This window comes from Somniosus microcephalus, chromosome 2 (assembly GCF_052327205.1).
Source record: "Somniosus microcephalus isolate GS21.2 chromosome 2, FLI_Smic_1.0, whole genome shotgun sequence".
Taxonomy (NCBI): Eukaryota; Metazoa; Chordata; class Chondrichthyes; order Squaliformes; family Somniosidae; genus Somniosus; species Somniosus microcephalus.
Genome location: NC_140988.1, coordinates 330,248,490 through 330,273,877, shown reverse-complemented (window position 1 = coordinate 330,273,877; position 25,388 = coordinate 330,248,490). Strand labels below are relative to the sequence as shown.

Here is a 25,388-nt window from a genome sequence, read left to right as displayed (position 1 = left end):
TTGTCTCTGGCCCGATGATTTGTTCAGTAACATGTTTTCTTAAGATAACAGTTCCTGTTCTCGTAACAAGCTCAAGTTACTTCTTTTGTACAAGCAGGTAGATTGTGATTAGTTCCAATCAACCCTGTCTAGACAGCCATTTTAGTTTTGTACATTGCAAACTTCCTTTAACCTTGTCTTTCATGTCGTTTCTCAACTTTTTGATAGTGGTTAAACATATACAACCTTTTGCAACTACGGAGCGGGCGTCTGACATTTTGATCAATTTACTACCTCCTGTTAACGTAATACACATGAACTAAACCTTAAACACATTTTAGTTACTTCAGTTATTGTAAGATTAGAATCACAGGCCACACACATTACTCAAAGGGTTTTAGGAGTTGCAAGGCTTTTATTAAAGAGCTACAGTTTTAAAGCACAATTGGATATTACATATGGTTTAAGCTAAGTATAATAGACGTACAACCCATGACGGTAGAGAGCAATCTACGACTCCCGAATCGGAATGCCACGACCGGACGAATGGGGAGGCAGTATGGTGGTCTCGGATTGGGTGGATTCCTGCAGTCTGCTGCAGCGGTCACTTCTGTTGGGTCATCCCTCGAGCTGTTGGAGGTGTTAGGCCGTCAGCCACGTCAGAGGCTAAACTTGACCAAGATGTTAGGCCGTAGCCACCTCAGGGAAGCCTTCGCCCCTGACTGCCTGACTTCCCCTCTCGGTCGTCTATATTTATAGTTATTTCGGTGGGCTGGTAATCACCTGGTGTCAATCATTTGATCCCCATCCTATTGTCCAAATGTGAAGCGGGAAGGCATCCCTCACCGTCCCTTTCTGCATGGCTGACGAGGCCTCCCTCTTTCTGAGGAATGTTTTGTTATGTTTCTTTAAGGACATTTTATGACTTTTCGGCTCCATTTTTGTCTATTATCCCACCACCCTGTGTTTTGCATTTTACAATTCCCTTATCACTTCTATTTGTCTTTTGATGCTTGTTATTCGATCTTGCTGGCATTTCTGCTATCTGTTCCTGGCTGCATGTTGTCAGTCTCTGTTCTAAGAATTAAAACCCATCTTTGAATCTAACAGCTATTTATTACATTATGCTAAACCTGTATAAATCACTGGTTAGGCCCCACCTGGAGTATTGTCCAATTCTAGGCACCACACTAGAGAGGGCACAGAAGAGATTTACTAGAATAGTACCAGAGATTGGTTATAGCACATAAGAAGGCCATTCGGCCTGTCGAGCCCGTGCTGGCTCTCTGCAAGAGCACTTCAGCTAGTCCCACTTCCCTGCCCTTTCCCCGTAGCCCTGCAAATTTCTTCCCTTCAGATACTTATCCAACTCCATTTTGAAAGCTGTGATTGAACCTGCCTCCACCACCCTTTCAGGCAGTGTATTCCAGATCTTAACCACTCGCTGCGTAAAAAAGTTTTTTCTTATGTCGCCTTTGGTTCTTTTGCCAATCACCTTAAATCTGTGTCCTCTGGTTCTCGACCCTTCTGCCAATGGGAACAGTTTCCCTCTATCTACTCTGTCCAAACCCCTCATGATTTTGAACACCTCTATCAAATCTCCTCTCAATCTTCTCTGCTCCAAGAAGAACAACCCCAGCTTCTCCAGTCTATCAAGGTAACTGAAGTCCCTCATTCCTGGAATCATTCTCGTAAATCTTTTCTGCACCCTCTCTAAGGCCTTCACATCCTTCCTAAAGTGTGGTGCCCAGAATTGGACACAGTACTCCAGTTGTGGCCGAACCAGTGTTTTATACAGGTTCTTCATAATTTTCACACTTTTGTACTCTATACCTCTATTCATGAAGTACAGGATTCCATAAGCCTTTTTAACTGCTTTCTCAACCTGCCCTGTCACCTTCAACGATTTGTGCACACATACCCCCCAGGTCTCTCTTCATGCACCCCCTTCAGGATTGTACCATTTAATTTATATGTCCTCTCCTCATTCTTTCTACCAAAATGTATCACTTCACACTTTTTTGCGTTAAATTTCATCTGCCACGTGTCCGCCCATTTCACCAGCCTGTCTGTCTTCCTGAAGTCTATCACTCTCCTCCTCACTGTTCACTATACTTCCAAGTTTTGTCTCATCTGCACATTTTAAAATTGTGCCCTGTACACCCATATCCAAGTCATTAATATATATCAAGAAAAGCAGGATGTGGGACTTCAGCTACATGGAGAGACTAGAGATGCTGAAATAAAAACAGAAAATTCTGGCGACAGGCAGCATCTGTGAAGAGAGAAACAGAGTTAACGTTTCAGGTCGAAGACCTTTTGTCAGAACTGGAAAAAAGCAGGAAATGGAACAGATTTTAAAGCAAGTTTAGGGGCTGGGAAATGGGGGAGGGGATGAAAGAACAAAAGGAAAGGTCTGTGATAGGATAAAAGGCAGGAGAATTAAAGAGACATTGAGATATTCAAGGCAAAAGGAGATGGTAATGGGACAGGTTAAGAAACAAAGGATGGCTCTAGATGAAGTGTGAATTGCGCTGGCAGAATGAAAGACAGCTGCCATGTCAGAGAGAAGAACAAAAGGCACAATCAAAAAGTGTGGATAAAAATATATATATGATGATAGGGGCCGAGGTTATGATCTGAAATCGTTGAACTCTGTGTTGAGTCCAGAGGGCTGTAAAGTGTCTAATCGAAAGATGAGTTGCTGTTCCGCGAGCTTATGCTGAGCTTCCCTGGAACAATGCAAGAGGCCAAGGACGGTGAGTTCTGAGTGGGAGTTGTGCGAAGAATTAAAGTGACAAGCGACCGGAAGCTCGGGGTCACCCTTACAGACTGAATGGAGGTGTTCCGCAAAGCGGTCACCCAATCTGCATTTGGTCTCCCCAGTGTAGAGGAGACCACATCGTGAGCAGCGAATACTGTATACTAAATTGCAAGAAGTACAAGTAAATCACTGTTTCACCTGGAAGGGGTGTTTGGGGCCCTGGACAGTGGGAAGGGGGGAGGTATAAGGGCATGTGTTGCATCTCCTGAGTTTGCATGGGCAGGTGCTGGGGGTGATAGAGGAGTGGACTAGAGTGTCACGGAGGGAGCGGTCCCTACGGAATGCTGAAAGGGGAGGTGAGGGGAAGATGTGTTTGGTGGTGGGATCACACTGGAGGAGCTGAGGTTGTTCCATATGGGGCAGAGAAGGTTATGGAGAATAAAAACAGAAAATGCTGGAAATACTCAGCAGGTCAGGCAGCATCTGTGGAGAGAGAAACAGAGTTAACGTGTCAGGTTAATGACCTTTCGTCAGAAGGTTATGGAGAGATTTAATAGAGGTATTCAAAATCATGAAGGGTTTTAATAGAGTAAATAAGGAGAAACTGTTTCCAGTGGGAGAAGGGTCGGTAACCAGAGGACACAGATGTAAGGTAATTGGCAAAAGAACCAGAGGTGAGATGAGACTTTTTTTACACAGCGAATTATTATGATCTGGAATACAGTGCCTGAAAGGGTGGTGGAAGCAGATTCAATAATAACTTTTCAAAAGGGAATTGGATAAATAGTTGAAGGGGAAAAATTTGTAGGACTATTGGGGGGGAAAAGGCAGGGGACTAATTGGATAGCTCTTTCAAAGAGCTGGCACTGACATGATGGACTGAATGGCCTCCTTTTGTGTTGTAGCTTTCTATGATTCTATGTTCTTTCCCGTATAAAGTCTTGCATACCCATCAACCCTGTCTTTGTCGAGATCCTATTGTCCCTGTCTACCAACAAATCAACGTAAAGATCTTTGTCCTGGATTTAAAATCTCACCGTCTTGTCTGAGAGATCTTCTGTTAATTTGTCTGTGTCTGCGCCTTGTACTTTTGAGAATAAATGACTGCTTGTTGCCCATTGTCTTCAATCATTCAGTCAACACGCCCCTGCACTCTGAAATTCTCTCCCTAAACCACTTCACCTCGCTACCTCCCTCTCTGCATTCAAATACCTCCTAAAGCTCTTTTCAGATTATACCTTCAAACTTACCTTCACCCACCACAAATATCTTTTCTTTTCCTCCCTTTAGTGTCTGCTTTACTACCTCAAATGCTTATAGATGTTATTTTTGCATGTGGAGAGTTACGTACATGGTTGTTTGGCCTCATTTATAGCCTATTTTTCATCACCATTTTGGGGTTCTTCTCTCATCAGGGATTTGCTTTGCTTACAGGTGTATCGAGGAGTGGGTCTAAAAGGAAACTTAAAATTAGCAAGCGAGTTCTGTTAAGATTTTTTTAAGTCTGTTTATAAACTAGGAATTGCAGCCCTCTGACATAAAAGTGAAGCTAGCAGTAATTCATACATATTTTAGGGAATTCTTTTCTGTAATGGAAACCTTTTTAATTAAAATTTAGATGTCAGGAATTATTGTCTAACTCAACGATTACTGGTTACGTGGCTCGGATTAAGCATAAGAAAATAGATTTTTTAATGAAGTGTACTGTGGGATATTACATTCTGAATTTTTTCCCAAACCTGAAAAAATGTTATGCAGGATTCCTATCTCCTAGTTTATAGCTTTGGTCCAATAAAACTGCTGTCATTGAAGTTGTCTGTTTTTGTTGCAGGTGTGGCGCTGGCTGTAATCCTCGTCGGGGTTCGTAATATCAGCAATCAAGTTTTCTTGGAAGCTGCGAAGGTTTGTGGTGGGGGGGAAAAAAATTGTACTATATGGTGGTTTGACTTGAGAGGCAATGTTTTCTCCTGCAAAGTACTTTTGATTTAAGCTTAGCTAATGGAAAGCCTGGTACAGTACAACACCGGTAATCCGGCACCCGATGGTGCGGCACCTTCAGTGGTCCGGCACAAGGAAGGTCCTGCTGTCACATTCCCTCCCTGGGATGGGTCCGGCTCGGGTCCCGGGACCGCCGCCGGGTCAGGATCAGCGCCTGGACCGCGCAGCATCACCGACTGCTCGGCGGAGCGATCGAGCCCGAGCAGCGGGGTTGGCGGCGGCACAGGGAGGGCAGCAGCAGGAAGAGGAGGAGCAGGTAGTGGCGGTGTTTGTGGTGACTTTCGACACCTTCAGTGATTCGGAATTTTCAGTGGTCCGGCCTGGTCCCGAGCGTGCCGGATTACCGGGGTTGTACCTGTAGTGGTAAAGGTTTAATATAGGCCATCCTATCCAGAAGCTGAACCTCTTCAAATCCCAGCCAGTGACCAATTTCCAGTTGGGATTTTTTATATGTATTCAAGGATGCTAATGCTGGGGAATGAAATAATTTTAGGTACCCAGTGCCGGCACCAAGCACTCCCAGGTCTGGCAAATGTGTTCAGCTTCCTCTACTGTTCCCAAATAATGTACCTTAGCCCTAACCTAGGGTGAGTTTAAATGTGTGGGAGAACATTCTTAATTTGAATCGCCTTATAATCTTGTAAAAATCTTTGCCTCTACCTGAAGAGCCACCAGTTCACATTTTCCATTTCCTATACAGGCACATCTCCCACAAATTCATTCTCCTTTTGAATTCCAAGATTCTAATCCAAGTGGTTGGGAGAAAGGAGAATAGTATACTAGTATCCCCAAATAGTCTTTAGATCTGATTCCCCCCTCCCCCATGCTTGATTTGACTGCATAATTTGCAGATATTTAAAATACAGCCATCTCTTGAAATTAATTTTAAACCCAAGATTTAATTTCAAAATTAAGGGGATGATTTTAACCTTGCCTGTCCAACAGAAAATGGGTGGGTGGGCAGTTAAAGGCACCCCAGTTACTTACCAAACCGAAAGATGCTAGGATCTTACCATTCGAGATTTTAACCTGCGCTACTGAGCAGCCAACAAGAACACCTGCCCAAGCTGAATGTTTTATCTTGAAAAATTTTAAAAATTTAAAAAAAGCAGTTAAAGATACTCATCTATAATGGGTTCCCACACCTGCAACAAAAACAGACAACTTCAATGTCAGGTCCCGATGCTGTAATCGGGACCCGATTTCAATTTTAACATGATAGCAAAATACTGCAGATGCTGGAAATCCGAAATAACAACAGAAAATGCTGGAAAAACTCAGCCGGTCAGGCAACATCCGTGGAGAAAAATTAGAGTCAACGTTTCGGGTCAAACCCTTTTTCAAAACTGGAAAGGAAATAAAATAAATCGAAGGCAGGGCTGCGATAGAACAAAAGAAGTAGAGGTATTCAAAACCAGAGGAGATGATAATAGGACAGTGGAGACAAAAGACGGCTCAAATTAGGTGCAAAGTGTACTGGCAGGATGAGAGACAGCTGCCATGTGGGGGAGAGAGAAAAAAAAAAGGGGGGGGGAGGGAAGACCCAAAACAAAGGGGTGGAAAAAAAAAATAGAAGTAAAAATGTAATAGGGGCCGAGGTTATGATCTGAAATTGTTGAACTCGATATTGAGGCTGCAAAGTACCTAATCGGAAGATGAGGTGCTGTTCCTCGAGTTTACATTGAGCTTCCGTGGAACAATGCAAGAGGCCAAGGACGGTGAGGTCCGAGTGGGAATGGAGCGGTGAATTGAAATGACAGACGACCGGAAGCTCGGGGTCACCCTTACGGACTGAACGGAGGTGTTCCGCAAAGCGGTCACCCAATCTGCGTTTGGTCTCCCCAATGTAGAGCAGACCGCATCGTGAGCAACAAATACAGTATACTAGATTGCAAGAAGTACAAGTAAATTGCTGTTTCACCTCAATCAATTCAAAGGTGCCAGGGGAAGGGCTGTTGGGGGTGATAGAGGAGTGGACTAGGGTATCTCGGAGGGAGCGGTCCCTATGGAATGCTGAAAGGGGAGGGGAAGATGCGTTTGGTGGTGGATCACTTTGGAGGTAGCGGAAATGGCGGAGGATGATCCGTTGAATGTGGAGGCTGGTGGGGTGAAAGGTGAGGACAAGGGGAACCCTATCGTGGTTCTGGGAGGGAGGGGCAGGGGTGAGGGCAGAAGTGCCCTCTTCCCACTGTCCAGGGCCCCAAACACCCCTTCCAGGTGAAACAGCGATTTACTTGTACTTGCAATCTAGTATACTGTATTCGCTGCTCACGATGCGGTCTCCTCTACATTGGGGAGACCAAACGCAGATTGGGTGACCGCTTTGTGGAACACCTCCGTTCAATCCATAAGGGTGACCCCGAGCTTCCGGTCGCCTGTCATTTCAATTCACCGCTCCATTCCTCTTGCATTGTTCCACGGAAGCTCAACGTAAACTCGAGGAACAGCACCTCATCTTCCGATTAAGCACTTTGCAGCCTTCCGGACTCAATATCGAGTTCAACAATTTCAGCTCATAACCTCGGCCCCTATTACAGGAAACTTTGTGTTATCCGGAGGCTAAATGTCTGGCAAGCTCGAGCCACCGGCAAAAATCAGGAGCCGTTTTGTTAGTTTTTTTTTTTCCAACAGTCAGGCTCTGCAAAGTCTTTGTAGCTTAGCAACAGCTTCAGAGAGACGCTTCCAAGGTACGGGCCGACTGTTTAGAAGCTGTTGCTAAGCAACAGTGTTTGTTGTCCGATACGGAGATGAAAAGCTCCGTATGTTTCAACATTAACGCTGGTGTGTCCGGCAGTTTTGAGGGAACGGCAACAGCTCGGTCCCGTCGGTGCCGGATAGCACAAAGTTTCCTGTACATTTTTACTTATTTTTTTTCCACCCCTTTGTTTTGGGTCTTCCCCCCCCCCCCCCCTCCTTTTTTCTCTCTCTCCCACATGGCAGCTGTCTCTCATCCTGCCAGTACACTTCACACCTAATCTAAGCCGTCTTTTGTCTCCACTGTCCTATTACCAACTCGTCTGGTTTTGAATACCTCTTTACTTCTTTTGTTCTATCGCAGCCCTGCCTTCGATCTATTTTATTTCCTTTCCAGTTTTGAAAAAGGGTTTCAACCCGAAACATTGACTCTAATTTCTCTCCATGGATGTTGCCTGACCTGCTGAGTTTTTCCAGCATTTTCTGTTATTTCAATTTTAACATGTCTGAGCGGGGAAGCCGCTGTGGCTTTCCCACCAGATAAAAGTCAGTGAGGACCTACTGGGAAGAAGAACCCGAAAATGGTAAGTCGGAGGTGGTGGGGGGGCGCTGGGCAGGAGGCGCCCTCCCCTTCCCTAATGCAAAACCCTTGCGAGACAGCACTGGAAGCCGATCCCCTTACCTTACCATTTGTTAGTGGGCAGCCTCTGGGCCACATGATTTTCTGCCACTTCTCGCCTAGCTGGAATTAAAATCAGCGCCCAATAGATTTAAGATATAATTAATGTGGTACTAACACTAACTGCAGTAATCACAAGTATTTGGTTTACAGTTGAAGCTATTTAGTCAATGGCAAAATGCCAGCAGTGCCCTCCTGCAATCTACTAGGGCTGCAGTATAGTAAGATGATGAGTTTGTGTTTTGTATTTGTCCTACAATTCTGCATGTAACTTTTCTGCAGGCACTGGCTGAGCAGGTGACCGATGATGAATTAGCCCAAGGGCGCCTTTATCCACCCCTATCTAATATCCGTGAAGTTTCCACCTGCACCGCAGTTAAGGTGAGCATCCTTATTATCTGGAGGTGTATAGACAGAAACATTTTTTTTACTACATCAAAATGTGATGGGAAGGATGAAATCATTTGGGATCCTTGAATTGGCAAGTTTACCTCCATTGTCTGTATTGTACAGGCCCACATCCATTGTGCAATTTCTGATGTTTGTATTTTCTGTGTGGGAGGAACAAAATTCTGGGGAGAAAATGGTGAGTTTTCTTTTTCTTGGTGTAGTTACTTATGTCTGATGTACACATCCAGACTGCATTTTCACCACAGTGATGGGAACCCATTATAGATGAGTATCTTTAACTGCTTTTTTTAAGATAAAACATTCAACCAGTCAGAATGTTGGATTGGTAAATATTGTGGGTGTATGTAATTTTTTTTAAACTATTCAGTTTTTACAAAAATTGCTTGATTTCCTGTTGTAAGCTCCTCTGCCCTTTTTGCAAAAGTGTATTCAGCATAGTGTACTTATTTTTATAATGATGAGAGACCAGAAGCTGTGGAGGAGCAAAGGGATTTTGGTGTCTATGTACACACACAGTGCATGGGTACAAAACTTAATCAAAAAGACTAATGGAACGTTGGCCTTTATCTCGGGGATTGAAAATCAAAAGTAAGGAAGTTATGCTTCAGTTCTACAGAGCCTTGGTCAGACTCCACCTGGTGTACTGGGTTTAGTTTTAGGCACTGGACCTTAGGAAAAATATATTGGTCTTGGAAGGGGTACAGTGCAAATTCACCAGAATTATACCAGGGCTTAGGACTAAATTATGAGAACAGGTTGCATAAATTTAGCTTGTATTCCCTTGTGTTTAGAAGGTTGAAGGGTGATCTAATTGAGGTATTTAAAATGGTCACGGCATTTCATTGTTTCTCTATCCACCCTATTTCCTCTGATGGGGGAATCCAGAACAAGGCAGCATAATCTTAAAATTAGAGCTAGGCCATTTAGAAATCAGGAAGCACTTTTTCATCCAAAGAGTAGTGGAAATCTGGAACTCACTTCCCCAAAAGGCTGTGGATGTTGAGTCAATTGAAATTTTGAAGACTGAGATTGATATTTTTGTTAGGTATGGGTATTATTGGATATGGAACAAGGGCAGGTAAATGGCGATGAAGTGCAGATCAGCCATGATCTAATTGAATGGCTCAGGGTACTGAATGGCTGACTCCTGTTTCTATGCATTTCAGATATTAGAGGAGTGTCAGAAATCGCTTGTTCTTCATTCTTGCAATTTGTCATCTAAACATATTTCATAATTGTGCTATTATATATTTTCTAATACTCTATTGGCCCCGTGTCATTTTTTAAATTATTGATTTAGGCTGTGGGTGACGCTGACCAGGCCAACAATTATTGCCTAACTTTAGTTGCCAAGAAGGTGGTGGTGAACCTTCTTGAAATCTTTTGTCGTCGTTTGATACGAGTGGCTTGCTAGGCCACGAGAGGGCAGTTAAGGGTCAACCACTAGAGTCACAAATAGGCCAGAGCCGGGTAAGGACGGCAGGTTTCCTTCCTGAAAGGACACGTGAACCAGTTGGGTTTTTACAACAATCCAACTGCTTCATGTTTCCTTTTATTGATGCCACCTTTTTATTTCCAGATTTTGTTTTAAACTGAATTCAAATTCTCCAACTGCCATAATGGGATTTGAACTCTTGTTCTCTGAATTATAATTCAGACTTCTGGATTACTGGTCCAATAAACATAACCAGTTAAATCTAGTAACATAACCATTGCACCCCTCCCCCACCCGTGCTTAATGATTACTCCACAACTATTAATACTTCATTGTGGACATTCTTGCTAATTAAACACCATAAGCATGTACAGAGAGCTGCTGTCGGTGCGAGGGAGTTAAAGATAGAAGAACTTGCATTTATGTAGCACCTTTCATGAGCTTGGGATGTCTCGGCGTTTCTCAGAGAATGAAGTACTTTTGAAATGTAGTTACTGTTGTAATGTAGGGAAAAAGTGAAGAAAGAGGAAAGTCTGAAATAGTAGACTAATTTAGCAAATTGAACAGATCTGGACCAGACTTGCTCAGCAATAACCAGTAAATTGGCTATATTTAGGACATTTAAATCTCAGAATTGGTATTGTTATTACATCAACGAACCTAAAGTTATGTGCAGCACCATCCTATTCAACCTATTTTCATAAGTATAATACAAGTTTTGTGTGTTCAGGTTAATAAGGTGAACCTTGGTGCCTAGCTCCACAAACATATATAATAATCACCTGAGTACTCTGAATGATTTCCAGTTACAAACTCTGGCTGATAAATGATGATTTATAGATTAATTTAACAGTGCTTTATAATGCTCCTCCATCTGCTATTTTAAACACCAAGGTTAACCCATTACTTTAAATGGGTTAACACCGCTACTAAAATAGTGAACAGAAATTTTACTGTGTCCACTAATATCAGTGTAATTGTAGGCTTACAAACTGGTATTCTCTAGGGAAGGGAGGTCATTGTTTCCAAAATTCAGAATAGGTATCTGAAAGGCTGCCCTGCTGATGCTGTGAGGTGCCGTTCTTTTCCAGCAGTCACTATATTTTGCAATTTTCTCTAAGTTAATCATTTTTCTTTTTTTTTCTTTCCCCTCTCTGTTAGAGGTTTGCACCCTTCCTAGAAAGTCAATTTTACAACCTTATAATTGCAGGTAGCTTACTCTCTGCATATTTACCCCACTGTCACATGTAAGTCTTAATTTGTTTTTGGTTGGTTACAGGTTGCAGAATTCTTGTATTCAAACAATTTGGCATTCGAGTACCCAGAGCCCAAGGACAAACTCAAGTATTTTCTGTCGAAGATGTGGAAGACAGATTATGAGTCATTCCTTCCAGAGGTTTATGACTGGCCAGAGTCTGCGACAAAGCTACCTAATTTGTAATCATATGCCATTCTTAACACCTGCTAAAGAATAGAAGCATCTGTGTAATAATTACAATGAAGGTTTTTCAGCTGGCAACAAACCACCCTTGAAAATCTCTCAACTTGCCACTCTCTCTCTCACTCTCTGCCATAAGAAATCATTTTTAGCTAAATCCCTTTTTTAACTTTCATTAACCAGTATTCATTGGAAATATGCAGTTTTCGCTAAGAAATAGTGTTAATATTTTTCGCATCCTCAAGATGTCCCAAAGTGCTTTAAGGCTGGTTAATTCCTTCTGAGGTGTAGCTACTGTTTTGTAGGCAAATATAGTTGCCAGTTTGAAAAGAGGGTCTCAGTGTAACATTTCATCTGAAAGATTACCCCTCCCAACAAAGCAGTAGTCCCTCAATCAGTCTAGATTATGTGCTCAATCCTGAAGTGGGGCTTGAATGCATGAGTTTCTGACTTTCCTGACACTGAGCCAAGTTCACACTTCTGCATTATCTTGCTGGTAAGAAAATGCTATCTAGTTTGATTAAATACACATGAAAGCCATATGTTACTGGTAAGGCATCAGAAAAACATTAGTTACATCACAAACTATCTTTACCTCAAATTCTGAATCTGTTCACTTAAGTTGGGTGTGTGAGGGTGGCGAGTATACAGAAAATGATTTAAAAAATTAATTTAAAGTAATTTGTTCTATAACAAACTGCAAACTGGGTTATTGGAAGGTATGTCTGGAGGACTGAGAATGTTCTGTCTTTTTTAACATGTTGAATCATATTTTGGATACAATACTACATACCTGAGTGACAGTAAACATCATGGATGTAAGAGCTGACTGATTTTGAAGGGTATAGCAGGAACACTGCTTTGCTTGCCATGAAGTTTTTGTCTTTTTTTGAGTGCTAAACCATTGGTGACAAGATTGCAATATTAGTGATTGTGCCGCTATCAATTAAGGAACAGCATACCTTCAATGCAGATATCCTGTTGGGCTGTTTTCAATGCAAACAGGCTGGCTGACTCCATTTTACAGATTTCCCAAATTGCCCCAGTCGATATGAAGGAAAGTAGGTTCACTTGGGTTAGAGGTGCGCTTTGAGTAGCTTCAACAGGAACATTCTGCTCAAAAGGAGGATGGGGTACAATATACCTTTGCTTAAACTAAAAAAAAGTTATCTACAAACTGAAAAATCTGACTTCTTGAACTCTCATTAATGGACTGTGGCATAGTGACAACCTGGTGCCTCTTTCTCTTCTCTTTCCCCCCCCCCCCCCCCCCCAACACCACTCTTTTCCATCTCATAAAGAGGTATTTGACACTTACCAAAGCAGCATAATGGATCAGAAATTCAGCAGTATAAGGAATCAAACCACTGTGTTCCCAGATATGTTAATTATATGGATTTGCACTGCTCCGTGATGTAAAGCGTATTTTTCCTATATACTGATAAAATGAAGTTTTTTTTGTGCAAAGATCTGTTGCCGCTAACTGCTTCCTCCATTGTGTGTGTGTGTGGTATACAACTATGAAACCCAAATCAAACTTAAAATTAAGTTGCAATGAAGCTGAAAAATTGGGAACGATCTGTGGTTGATTATGCAGTTCCTGGAGTAATGCAGAGCTTCAAAACAGACTCCAGTGTGGTGGTAAACTGAAATCAGTTGATAACCAGTGCAGGAAAAACAGTTCTGCAACAGTATCATCTGAATATACATCATTTTGTTAATTGGTAGAAGGAGATTGGTATGGGATGGTACTGAATCAAAGACAGACTTAGAATTAAAAGTTTCACTTGGTGGAATAGCAATTATATGTAACGAGTGAAACTATCAATAACAAAGTAAGAAAGTTGTAACAGTCTACAGAAAAAGAACCCATTAAAAGTAAAATTATTGATAAGGGACAAGCTCATTAAAATTCTTCTATGGAGTTGTACTTTAACTTTTATATAATTATGTGATGCGGAATTGTGTGCATTGTCATGTGGAAGGAGTAACAGAAATTTATAAAAATTGTGTTTGTAAAGAGTATTTGGATTTGTAAAGGCCTAAGCTACTGAGCTCAGAACTAACGCATTTGAATTCCCCAACCAACCATCATTAGGTCTGGTTGTTAAATATACTCTAAAAGGTAATACTAAGTACTATTTCATGAACCTTATTGATTTGAGGGGTAAATAATATATCGCAGCCCCAAAATCTGGACAAGATCCTTGTCTCCACTAAGTGCCCCCCCCCCCCCCCCCCCACCGCATTGCATTTTCAGTATCTAGGAAACATATATTTTACATCAATGTAGTTTTGGGTGGCTTGTGCAACACCCCTACTCAAAATCTGAACTAGCTCCCAGTCTCCACTAAATGGGGGTAATTTTAACTTTTCTTGTAGGGTGAAAAATGGGTGAAAGTGAATCAGTAGCCTGTTTTGCACCGCGCATGATTGTCTTTTCCATTATTTGTTTTTTTGCCTGGCGATAAGGTTAAAATTGTCCCCAATCCTTCCTCGGGTCAAGAACTCACTGTTGGAAATCCTGGACACTATCCCAATACAATGGGCTACTATGGCACTAGTATGTTTAAATGGCAGTGGGCCTGATGCATACATATATACCTGTGATGAAGTGTAGTGCAGTTTTGAGGGCAGTACCTTATGAAGTGGAAGATATAGATATAATAATTTGAAGCCTAATAGCACTAATTTGTGAGATCATTGATCTTTTACGAAATAATGGAAAGAGACATAGATATCCCTAAGGGAGACCACTGAGGTCCAAAGCACTTTCTAATCCAAATCCTGGAATTGAATTGTATTCCTTTTTTTAAATAAATAGGGCTTTGTGATCTTGGAAATAGTTACCTAAAACTTTAGGTCAGTGATTTAAAGAAAAGGCTGTTGTCAGAATAGAGTGCACTGAATGAAATTTGTGTGTAGAAAAGATTTTATTTATTGATGATTTGTGCTAGCTATTTGGAACAGTACTGAATTATTTTCCATCACTCCTAATTCCTTTCCCCTTGTGTAGAGGGTATTTGTGTTAGTTTTGTCAGCTTTTCTTAATGGAATCTTTACATTGAATATTAACTATAATGACAGATTTACTGATGGTCCATGTGTTATGTATTTTTTTAATTGTATTTGCTCATTACTGAATTAATAAAACTTAGTTTTCAAATGTTTGAATTAGTATGTGCTAAAATTAAAAGCTAATGGATACAGTTAAGCAGATGATGACCATATTTACCTATCAACATGCTGTATCACAGAGTTCTAACAATGCCCCACCTGAATTTAAATCTGTCATGTTGTTTTCAGAGGCTAAGTACTTCATCACGGTTCTCCTCTTCTTAGGCAGTCGCTCGGAACCACGGATGACGTGCTTCCACATTAAAAATGAGTTCTCAGGTGACTGATGAGTCCAATGCGGGACCTACAGTCTCTGTCACAGGTAGGGCAGACAGTGGTTGAAGGGGCGGGTGGGTGGGGTGCTTGAGTTGACGTGCGCTGCTTGCGCTTGGCTTCCACTTGCTCCCGGCGAAGAGACTAGAGGTGTTCGGCGCCTTCCTGGATGCTTCTCCTCCACTTTGTGCGGTCTTGGGCCAGGGATTCCCAGGTGTCAGTGGGGATGTTGCACTTTTTCAAGGAGACTTTGAGGGTGTCCGTGAAGCGTTTCCTCTGCCCACCTCGGCGCTCGTCGTGTCGGAGCTCCAACTAGAGCGCTTGTTTTGGGAGTCTCGTATCGGGCTCACGGTAGGTAAATAATGGCAAACATTTAAAGAAATAATTCATAATTTTCAACGAATATACATTCCCTTGAGGAATAAAAAAACATCATGGGAAAAGTGGTCCAACCGTGACTAACAAGAGAAGTTAAGAATAGTATTGGATTGAAAGAGGATTACATCTATATATATAAATCGGTACTTCTGTCTGTCTGTCTGTGCGTTGCGGGTATGCACTCGAAAGTTACAGGGCGTACCTATGCGCGCGTTACCTCCAAAGAAAGCTTACGCTTCCGAGACGGTTTTAAGCGTATTTACGTTTCGGCCGGCCTAAAATTGCGCCCGTGGTATCCCAAAAACCTTCAACGTTCCGCTCATTAGCATCTCATTATCCGCTCATTAGCGACAGAGTGACCTCGAGCTCGACCAATCGTACGCCGGGTTGCTGGCGTGTGCCGCCGGGCCAATCGGTGCGCGTGTGGCCGGGCTTTATCGTTCTGAACCGAGGTGAGTCGCCGCCATCTTGATTCCAAACTTTTCCTTTCTTTTTCCCGCTTTCTGTGTCTTTTTAAAAAAAAAAAAAAAAAAACGTTGCTTTTAAAACACATATATTGTTTTTTAAAAAAATGATTTAGAAAGTAATTAACTTACCTAATCTCATTAATTTTCCTACCTTTCCCCGTTTTTCCAGGTAGGCCGAGAAGCCTCGGCGTCTCCTCCGCACCCACGCCCGAGCTAGGCACCTCCCGGCCCCACTCGAAGGCTGGAGGGCCGAGCCTCGGCCCAGCGCCGCTAGGGTGCGCGCGCAGCAGGAGCTGAGACGTCTCTGCCAGGGCTTGCTGAGCGTCCAGCGTTACCCTGGCAACGGGCGCAATCGGCGGTCTTCACCTCCGGGGGGAGGGGGCCGCGCGAGCAGCTGAGACGCGGCGTCTCTCTCTCTGGCTTGGTCAGCGTCACGGTTGCCCTGGCAACCGAGCCCGCCGGCCGAGAGAGACGCCGCGTCTCAGCTCCTGCTGCGCGCGCAATCGGCGGTCTTCACCTGCGGGGGGGGGGGCGCCCATCGCCCTCCCCTCCCCTCTCTCCCGCCCTCCCTTCCCCTGCCCTCCCTTCCCCTCCCCTGCCCTCCCTCCCTTCCTTCCTTCCTTCCCCCCTCCCCCCACCCTCCCTCCCCTCTCTTCCCCCCCCACCCCTCCCTCTCTTCCCCCCCCACCCCTCCCTCTCTTCCCCCACCCCTCCCTCTCTTCCCCCACCCCTCCCTCTCTTCCCCCCCCTCTCTTCCCCCCAGTCGCGCTCTCTCTTTCCCCCCCAGTCGCGCTCTCTCTTTCCCCCCCAGTCGCGCGCTCTCTTTCCCCCCCAGTCGCGCTCTCTCTTTCCCCCCCAGTCGCGCTCTCTCTTTCCCCCCCAGTCGCGCGCTCTCTTTCCCCCCCAGTCGCGCGCTCTCTTTCCCCCCCAGTCGCGCTCTCTCTTTCCCCCCCAGTCGCGCGCTCTCTTTCCCCCCCAGTCGCGCGCTCTCTTTCCCCCCCAGTCGCGCGCTCTCTTCCCCCCAGTCGCGCGCTCTCTTCCCCCCCAGTCGCGCGCTCTCTTCCCCCCAGTCGCGCGCTCTCTTCCCCCCAGTCGCGCGCTCTCTTCCCCCCAGTCGCGCGCTCTCTTCCCCCCAGTCGCGCGCTCTCTTCCCCCCAGTCGCGCGCTCTCTTCCCCCCCAGTCGCGCTCTCTCTTCCCCCCCAGTCGCGCTCTCTCTTCCCCCCCAGTCGCGCTCTCTCTTCCCCCCCAGTCGCGCTCTCTCTTCCCCCCCAGTCGCGCTCTCTCTTCCCCCCCAGTCGCGCTCTCTCTTCCCCCCCAGTCGCGCTCTCTCTTCCCCCCCAGTCGCGCTCTCTCTTCCCCCCCAGTCGCGCTCTCTCTTCCCCCCCAGTCGCGCTCTCTCTTCCCCCCCAGTCGCGCTCTCTCTTCCCCCCCAGTCGCGCTCTCTCTTCCCCCCCAGTCGCGCTCTCTCTTCCCCCCCAGTCGCGCTCTCTCTTCCCCCCCAGTCGCGCTCTCTCTTCCCCCCCAGTCGCGCTCTCTCTTCCCCCCCAGTCGCGCTCTCTCTTCCCCCCCAGTCGCGCTCTCTCTTCCCCCCCAGTCGCGCTCTCTCTTCCCCCCCAGTCGCGCTCTCTCTTCCCCCCCAGTCGCGCTCTCTCTTCCCCCCCAGTCGCGCTCTCTCTTCCCCCCCAGTCGCGCTCTCTCTTCCCCCCCAGTCGCGCTCTCTCTTCCCCCCCAGTCGCGCTCTCTCTTCCCCCCCAGTCGCGCTCTCTCTTCCCCCCCAGTCGCGCTCTCTCTTCCCCCCCAGTCGCGCTCTCTCTTCCCCCCCCAGTCGCGCTCTCTCTTCCCCCCCCAGTCGCGCTCTCTCTTCCCCCCCAGTCGCGCTCTCTCTTCCCCCCCCAGTCGCGCTCTCTCTTCCCCCCCCAGTCGCGCTCTCTCTTCCCCCCCAGTCGCGCTCTCTCTTCCCCCCCAGTCGCGCTCTCTCTTCCCCCCCAGTCGCGCTCTCTCTTCCCCCCCAGTCGCGCTCTCTCTTCCCCCCCAGTCGCGCTCTCTCTTCCCCCCCCAGTCGCGCTCTCTCTTCCCCCCCCAGTCGCGCTCTCTCTTCCCCCCCAGTCGCGCTCTCTCTTCCCCCCCAGTCGCGCTCTCTCTTCCCCCCCAGTCGCGCTCTCTCTTCCCCCCCAGTCGCGCTCTCTCTTCCCCCCCAGTCGCGCTCTCTCTTCCCCCCCAGTCGCGCTCTCTCTTCCCCCCCAGTCGCGCTCTCTCTTCCCCCCCAGTCGCGCTCTCTCTTCCCCCCCAGTCGCGCTCTCTCTTCCCCCCCAGTCGCGCTCTCTCTTCCCCCCCAGTCGCGCTCTCTCTTCCCCCCCAGTCGCGCTCTCTCTTCCCCCCCAGTCGCGCTCTCTCTTCCCCCCCCAGTCGCGCTCTCTCTTCCCCCCCAGTCGCGCTCTCTCTTCCCCCCCCAGTCGCGCTCTCTCTTCCCCCCCCAGTCGCGCTCTCTCTTCCCCCCCCAGTCGCGCTCTCTCTTCCCCCCCAGTCGCGCTCTCTCTTCCCCCCCAGTCGCGCTCTCTCTTCCCCCCCAGTCGCGCTCTCTCTTCCCCCCCAGTCGCGCTCTCTCTTCCCCCCCAGTCGCGCTCTCTCTTCCCCCCCAGTCGCGCTCTCTCTTCCCCCCCAGTCGCGCTCTCTCTTCCCCCCCAGTCGCGCTCTCTCTTCCCCCCCAGTCGCGCTCTCTCTTCCCCCCCAGTCGCGCTCTCTCTTCCCCCCCAGTCGCGCTCTCTCTTCCCCCCCAGTCGCGCTCTCTCTTCCCCCCCAGTCGCGCTCTCTCTTCCCCCCCAGTCGCGCTCTCTCTTCCCCCCCAGTCGCGCTCTCTCTTCCCCCCCAGTCGCGCTCTCTCTTCCCCCCCAGTCGCGCTCTCTCTTCCCCCCCAGTCGCGCTCTCTCTTCCCCCCCAGTCGCGCTCTCTCTTCCCCCCCAGTCGCGCTCTCTCTTCCCCCCCAGTCGCGCTCTCTCTTCCCCCCCAGTCGCGCTCTCTCTTCCCCCCCAGTCGCGCTCTCTCTTCCCCCCCCCCAGTCGCGCTCTCTCTTCCCCCCCCCCAGTCGCGCTCTCTCTTCCCCCCCCCCAGTCGCGCTCTCTCTTCCCCCCCCCCCCAGTCGCGCTCTCTCTTCCCCCCCCCCCCCAGTCGCGCTCTCTCTTCCCCCCCCCCAGTCGCGCTCTCTCTTCCCCCCCCCCCCCAGTCGCGCTCTCTCTTCCCCCCCCAGTCGCGCTCTCTCTTCCCCCCCCCCCCCCAGTCGCGCTCTCTCTTCCCCCCCCCCCCAGTCGCGCGCTCTCTTCCCCCCCCAGTCGCGCTCTCTCTTCCCCCCCCCCCCCAGTCGCGCTCTCTCTTCCCCCCCCCCCCAGTCGCGCTCTCTCTTCTCCCCCCCCCCCAGTCGCGCTCTCTCTTCCCCCCCCCCCCCCCCAGTCGCGCTCTCTCTTCCCCCCCCCCCCAGTCGCGCTCTCTCTTCCCCCCCCCCCCCAGTCGCGCTCTCTCTTCCCCCCCCCCCCCAGTCGCGCTCTCTCTTCCCCCCCCCCAGTCGCGCTCTCTCTTCCCCCCCCAGTCGCGCTCTCTCTTTTCCCCCCCCCCCCCCGTCGCTCGCTCTCTTTCCCCCCCCCCCCCCCCAGTCGCTCGCTCTCTTCCAACAACAACATTCCCTCGAAAAAGCCTCGGCACCGCCGGGCACTTCAGCTAGTGGAATATACAGCACAGAAACAGGTCATTCTGCCCAACCAGACCACTCAAGCCTCCTCCTGTCTTTCCTCATCTAACTCTATCAGCATAACCCTCTATTCCCTCCTTCCCCCATATGCTTATCAAACTGCCCCTTAAATGCATCTATACTATTCGCTTCAATCACTCCCTGTGGTAGCGAGTTCCACAATCTCACCACTCTCTGGGTGAAGAAGTTTCTTCAGAATTCCCTATTTGATTTGTTGGTGACCATCTTATATTGCTGACCTCTAGTTAGCACCTTCCAAGTAATAAGTGACCTCCCTATTCTTCCTACCAAAATGTAATACCTCACATTTATCGGTGTTATTCATTTGCCAATTATATGCCCATTCTGCAAGAGGTTTACAATGTTGCCAAAAAGAGTAGTATGCCTGAGGATTGAGGGTTTTAGAAGTCAGCAATGGATGAGCAAGAAATAGCTAGAGGGGGAAAAATAGAATGAGGGTAAACTAGCAAGAATTATAAAAACAGGTTGCAAGACCTTCTACAAGTTTGTAAAAAGGAAAAAAATTAGCAAGTAAACGTGGGCCCCTTAGAGTTAGACACAGGAGAAATTATAATGGGGAATAAGGAAATGGCAGAGATGTTAAACAAATATTTTCTATCTGTCTTCACAGTAGAAGACACACAAAACCTACTGGAAATAGTGGGGAACCAAGGGTTTAATAAGAGTGAGGCACTTAAATAGTGAAGAAAAAGTACTGGAAAAATTAATGAGAAGAATAACTGACAAATTCCCTGGACCTGGTGACCTATGTCCTAGAGTTTTAAGAGGTGGCTGCAGAGATAGTGGATGCTTTGGTTTTGATCTAGAATTCCCTAGATTCGAGAACTGTACCTCAACAGCCACAAACTCCATTCCCTAGCCACTAACTCCATCCCTCTCCCTAACATCTGTCTGAGGCTGAACCACACTGTTCGCAACCTTGGTGTCATATTTGACCCTGAAATGAGTTTTCGACCACATATCCGCAGTATAACGAAGACCACCTACTTCCATCTCCGTAACATCGCCCATCTCCACCCTTGCCTCAGCTCATCTGCTGCTGAAACCTCATCCATGCCTTTGTTACCTCTAGACTTGACTATTCCTAAGCACTCCTGGCTGGCCTCCCACATTCCAACCTACGTAAACTTGAGGTCATCCAAAACTCGGCTGCCCGCATCCTAACTCGCACCAAGTCCTGTACGCCCATCTCCCCTGTACTCGTTGACCTACATTGGCTCCTGGTTAAGCAACACCTTGATTTCAAAATTCTCATCCTTGTTTTCAAATCTCTCCATGGCCTCGCCCCTTCCTATCTCTAATCTCGTTCAGCTCACAACCCCCTGAGATAGCTGCGCGCCTCTAATTCTGTCCTCTTGAGCATCCAATTATAAATCGCTCAACCTTTGGTGGCCATGCCTTCTGTTGCCTAGACCCTAAGCTCTGGAATTCCCTGCCTAAACCTCTCCACCTTGCTACCTCTCTTTCCTCCTTTAAGACGCTCCTTAAAACCTACCTCTTTGACCAAGCTTTTGGTCACCTGCCATAATTCATCCTTAGGTGGCTCTGTGTCGAATTTTTTGTCTTAAAATACTCCTGTGCAGCGCCTTGGGGCGTTTTACTACGTTAAAGGTGCTATATAAATACAAGTTGTTATTGTACCTGTGGGATGCAGATTATCAGGCCCTGGGGATTTATCAGCTTTCAGTCCCATTAATTTCTCCAGCATTATTTTTTTTATTAATTTCCTTTAATTCCTCCTTCTCACTAGACCCTTGGTTCCTTAGCATTTCTAGGAAGTTAGTTGTGTCCTCTACCGTGAAGACAGAACCAAAGTATTTATTCAATTGCTCTGCCATTTCCTTGTTCCCAATTATAAATTCTCCCATTTCTGACTAAGGGACCTACATTTGTCTTCTCTAATCTTTTTCTTTTTATATACTTGTAGAAGCTTTTACAGTTCACTTTTATGTTCCTTGCAAGTTTACTCTCACACTCTACTTTTCTCTTAATCAAGCTTTTGGTCCTTTTTTGCTGGATTCTAAACTGCTCCCAATCCTCAGGCTTGCTACTTTTTCTGGCAACTTTATATGACTTCTCTTTGGATCTAATACTATCCTTAATTTCTTTTGTTAGCCATGGTTGGGCAGTTTTTCCTTGTGTTTTTGTGCCAGAAAGGTATGTATAACTGTTGCAATTCATGCATTCGTTCCTTAAATGTTAGCCATTGCCTATCCACCGTCATGCCTTTTAATGAAGCTCCCCAATCTATCCTAGCCAACTCACCCCTCATACCTTCGTAGTTTCCTTTGTTTAGATTTAGGACCCCAGTTTCGGATTGGACTACTTCACTTTCCATCTTAATAAAGAATTCGATCATGTTATGATCACTCTTCCCTAAAGGACCCTGCACAATAAGATTATTAATTAACCCCTTCTCATTGCACAATACCCAATCTAGGATAGCCTCTTCTCTAGTTGGCTCCTCAACGTACTGGTCTTAAAAGACCATCTCGTACACACTCCAGGAATTCATCCTCCACAGTATTATTTTACAATTCTATTAGGAAAAAGAGGGTGGTCAGGCGCAATGTTGACCCCTTGAAAACTGAAAAAGGTGATATTGTTGATGAGGAAATGGCGGACATGTTGAATAATTATTTGCGTCAGTAGAGGAAGAGGATCGCATGCCAGAAATCCCAAGGAAACAAATATTGAATCAGTGCCGTATGCAGCAAAATTAACATAAGCAAAATAATAGTAATAGTGACAAAACCCCAGGACCAGATGGTTTCCATCCCAGGGTTTTAAAGGAAGTACGATAGCAAAATACTGCAGATGCTGGAAATCCAAAATAACAACAGAGAATGCTGGAAAAACTCAGCAGGTCAGGCAACATCCGTGGAGAGAAATTTGAGTTGACGTTTCGGGTTGAAACCCTTCTTCAAAACTGGAAAGAAAATAAAAAGAAATAAAAACACCTGGCAGCTGTCCTTATCCTGCCAGTACACTTCACACCTAATCTCAACTGCCTTTTGTCTCCACGGGCCCATTACCATCTCATCTGGCTTCTAATACCTTTTATTGTCTCCTTTTGTTCGATCGCAGCTTTGCCTTTGATCTTTTTATTTTCTTTCCAGTTTTGGAGAAGGGTTTCAACCCGAAACGTCAACTCAAATTTCTCTCCACGGATGTTGCCTGACCTGAGTTTTTCCAGCATTCTCTGTTATTTTAAAGGAAGTAGGTGGGCACATTGCAGATGCCCGAACTATAATCTTCCAAAGTTCTCTTGATTTAGGAACCATTCCTTTTATATTGGAAAATTGCACATGTCACTCCACTATTACAAATTGTTCCATTGTTAAGAACATAATAAATAAGAGCAGGAGTAGGCCATGTGGCCCCTCGAGCCTTCACAGCCATTCAGTTAGATCATGGCTGATGTTCTATTTCAACTCCACTTTCCCACTCCATTCCCAAATCCCTTGATTCCCTTAGGTTCCATAGTTTTACTCGTGTTTGCCCTCCTCAAAGTTATTAGTGGCAGAGTTATTCAGTACTGAATTTCTACTCGAGGATAATTATAAGCTAATTGCACCTTAATGCTGAAGTCCTGCTAAGTTGAAACTCCACACGTTCCTGGCTTTTCACACTTCACTCATGCTGTTCAAAACTAATCGTGCCAGTAAACTTAAATTCATGCTGTCTAAACTTACACCACAACAAAAAAAGTTAATCACACCGCTTATGTAATCAAGTAATTAACTATTAGTGCCATAAACGAGCCAAAGGATAAGGCACCAAATAAACACATTTCAACAGTTCCATATCGGCCTACTCCCGAGGTCCCCACCATCACAGAAGCCAGTCTTCAGCCAATTCAATTCACTCCATGTGATATAAAGAAATGGCTGAGCCCACTGGATACAGCAAAGGCTATGGGCCCAGACAACATCCTGCTATCGCCCCTATCGTGCTGAAGGCTTGTGCTCTAGAACTACCTGCGCCTCTAGCCAAGCTGTTGCAGTAAAGCTGTAACACTGGCATCTATCCGACAATGGAAAACTGCCCAGGTATGTCCTGTCCACAAAAAGCAGGACCAATCTAGCCAATTGCTACCCCATCAGTCTACTCTCAATCATCAGCAAACTGATGGACGGTGTCAGCGACAGTGCTATCAAGTGGCACTTACCAATAACCTGCTCACTGATGCTCAGTTTGGGTTCCACCAAGACCACTCGGTTGCCGCCGACATTACAGCCTTGGTCCAAACATGGACAAAGGAGCTGAATTCCAGAGGTGAGGTGAGAGTGACTGCCCTTGACATCAAGGCAGCATTTGACTGAGTGTGGCAAGAAGGAGCCCTAGTAAAACTGAAGTCTATGGGAATCGGGGGGAAAACTCTTCACTAGCTGGAGTCATACCTAGCACAAAGGAAGATGGTTGTGGTGGTTGAAGGTCAATCATCACAGCCCCAGGTCATCACTGCAGGAGTTCCTCAGGGCAGTGTCCTAGGCCCAACCATCTTTAGCTGCTTCATCAATGACCTTCCCTCCAACATAAGGTCAGAAATGGGGATGTTCGTTGATGACTGCAGAGTGTTCAGTGCCATTCACAACTCCTTAGATAATGAAGCAGTCCATGCCCACATGCAACAAGACCTGGACGACGTTCAGGCTTGGGCTGATAAGTGGCAGGTAACATTCACACTACAGCAATGCCAGGCAATGACTATCTCCAACAAGCGAGAGTCTAAAGACCGCCCCTTGACATTCAATGGCATTACCATCACCAAATCCCCCACCCTCAACATCCTGGGGGTCACCATTGACCAGAAACTTAACTGGACCAGCCATATAAATACTGTGGCAACAAGAGCAGGTCAGAGGCTAGGTATTCTGCGGCGAGTGTCTCACCTCCTGGCTTCCCAAAGCCTTTCTACCATCTACAAGGCACAAGTAAGGAGTGTGATGGAATGCTCTCCACTTGCCTGGATGAGTGCAGCTCCAACGACACTCAAGCTCGACACCATCCAGGACAAAGCAGCCCGCTTAATTGGCACCCCATCCACCACCTTAAACATTCACTCCCTCCACCACCGGCGTACCGTGGCTGCAGTGTGTACCATCTACAAGATGCACTGCAGCAACTCGCCAGGGCTTCTTCAGCAGCAGTTCCCAAACCTGCGACCTCTTCCACCTAGAAGGACAAGGGCAGCAGGCGCATGGGAACACCACCACCTTCAAGTTCCCCTCAAAGTCACACATCATCCTGACTTAGAAGTATATCGACGATCCTTCGTCGTCGCTGGGTTAAAATCCTGGAACTCCCTCCCGAACAGCCCTGTTGGAGTACCTTCACCACACGGACTGCAGCAGTTCAAGAAGGCGGCTCACCACCACCTTCTCGAGGGCAACTAGGGATGGGCAATAAATGCTGGCCTTGCCAGTGACGCCCACATCCCATAAAAATGAATTCAATTTTTTTTAAATAGCTAAATTGAAGTAAATAAGTGAAAATAAAATAAACAATTATTTTTAAAGAATTTTGTGTTCTAATCGCTATTGCTGAGGCTAAGCTCTACACACTCTTGGCCATTTCCACTCCATTGGTGCACTTCAAAAATCTGTCAATTTGCAATTACTGTCTTTATTTTTGTTTAATTATTTGAATTGCCACCAAGCCCTGGATCATACTTTTTAGTGTTCCCTTCCAGCAAGACTCAGTTTCCTCATGAGCAACAGATAAATGTCGCAGGATGGTGGAAAGGTCTACACAATGCAACTATGTTGTGACTTCCATCTTGATAATTTAGATGTCCAAGGCTGTGTACCATACATTCCCATCATCAACCACATAATCCAAGTCGGCAGGTGAGGGGCTTTGACAAGGTGGAGTGCCAACCATGAGGTTCACTCCCACAACAGTGACAAATTGGCTAGAGCCCTCCCCGAAACCGCTTCCCCTTTTTGCCGTAAATTCACATTGCTCCTTGGTCCTGGATCTCATGCGTGT

At 46.5% G+C, this 25,388-nt stretch overlaps 1 protein-coding gene across 2 annotated transcripts in view; it reads left to right on the top strand.

The window, feature by feature from the left end:
* The window catches only part of me2 (malic enzyme 2, NAD(+)-dependent, mitochondrial), a 119,907-nt gene extending 105,339 nt beyond the window's left edge, over positions 1 to 14,568 (top strand). Inside the window, exons 14-16 of one of the 2 annotated variants that reach the window (XM_085974857.1) lie at positions 4,575 to 4,645; positions 8,397 to 8,495; positions 11,240 to 14,568. In XM_085974857.1, the coding sequence (XP_085830983.1) occupies positions 4,575 to 4,645; positions 8,397 to 8,495; positions 11,240 to 11,401 (332 nt within the window). In that variant the 3' untranslated portion in view covers positions 11,402 to 14,568. The remainder of the gene's footprint in view (positions 1 to 4,574; positions 4,646 to 8,396; positions 8,496 to 11,239) is intronic. The other variant, XM_085974866.1, reaches the window with a different exon arrangement.
* The last annotated feature ends 10,820 nt before the right edge of the window (positions 14,569 to 25,388 follow it).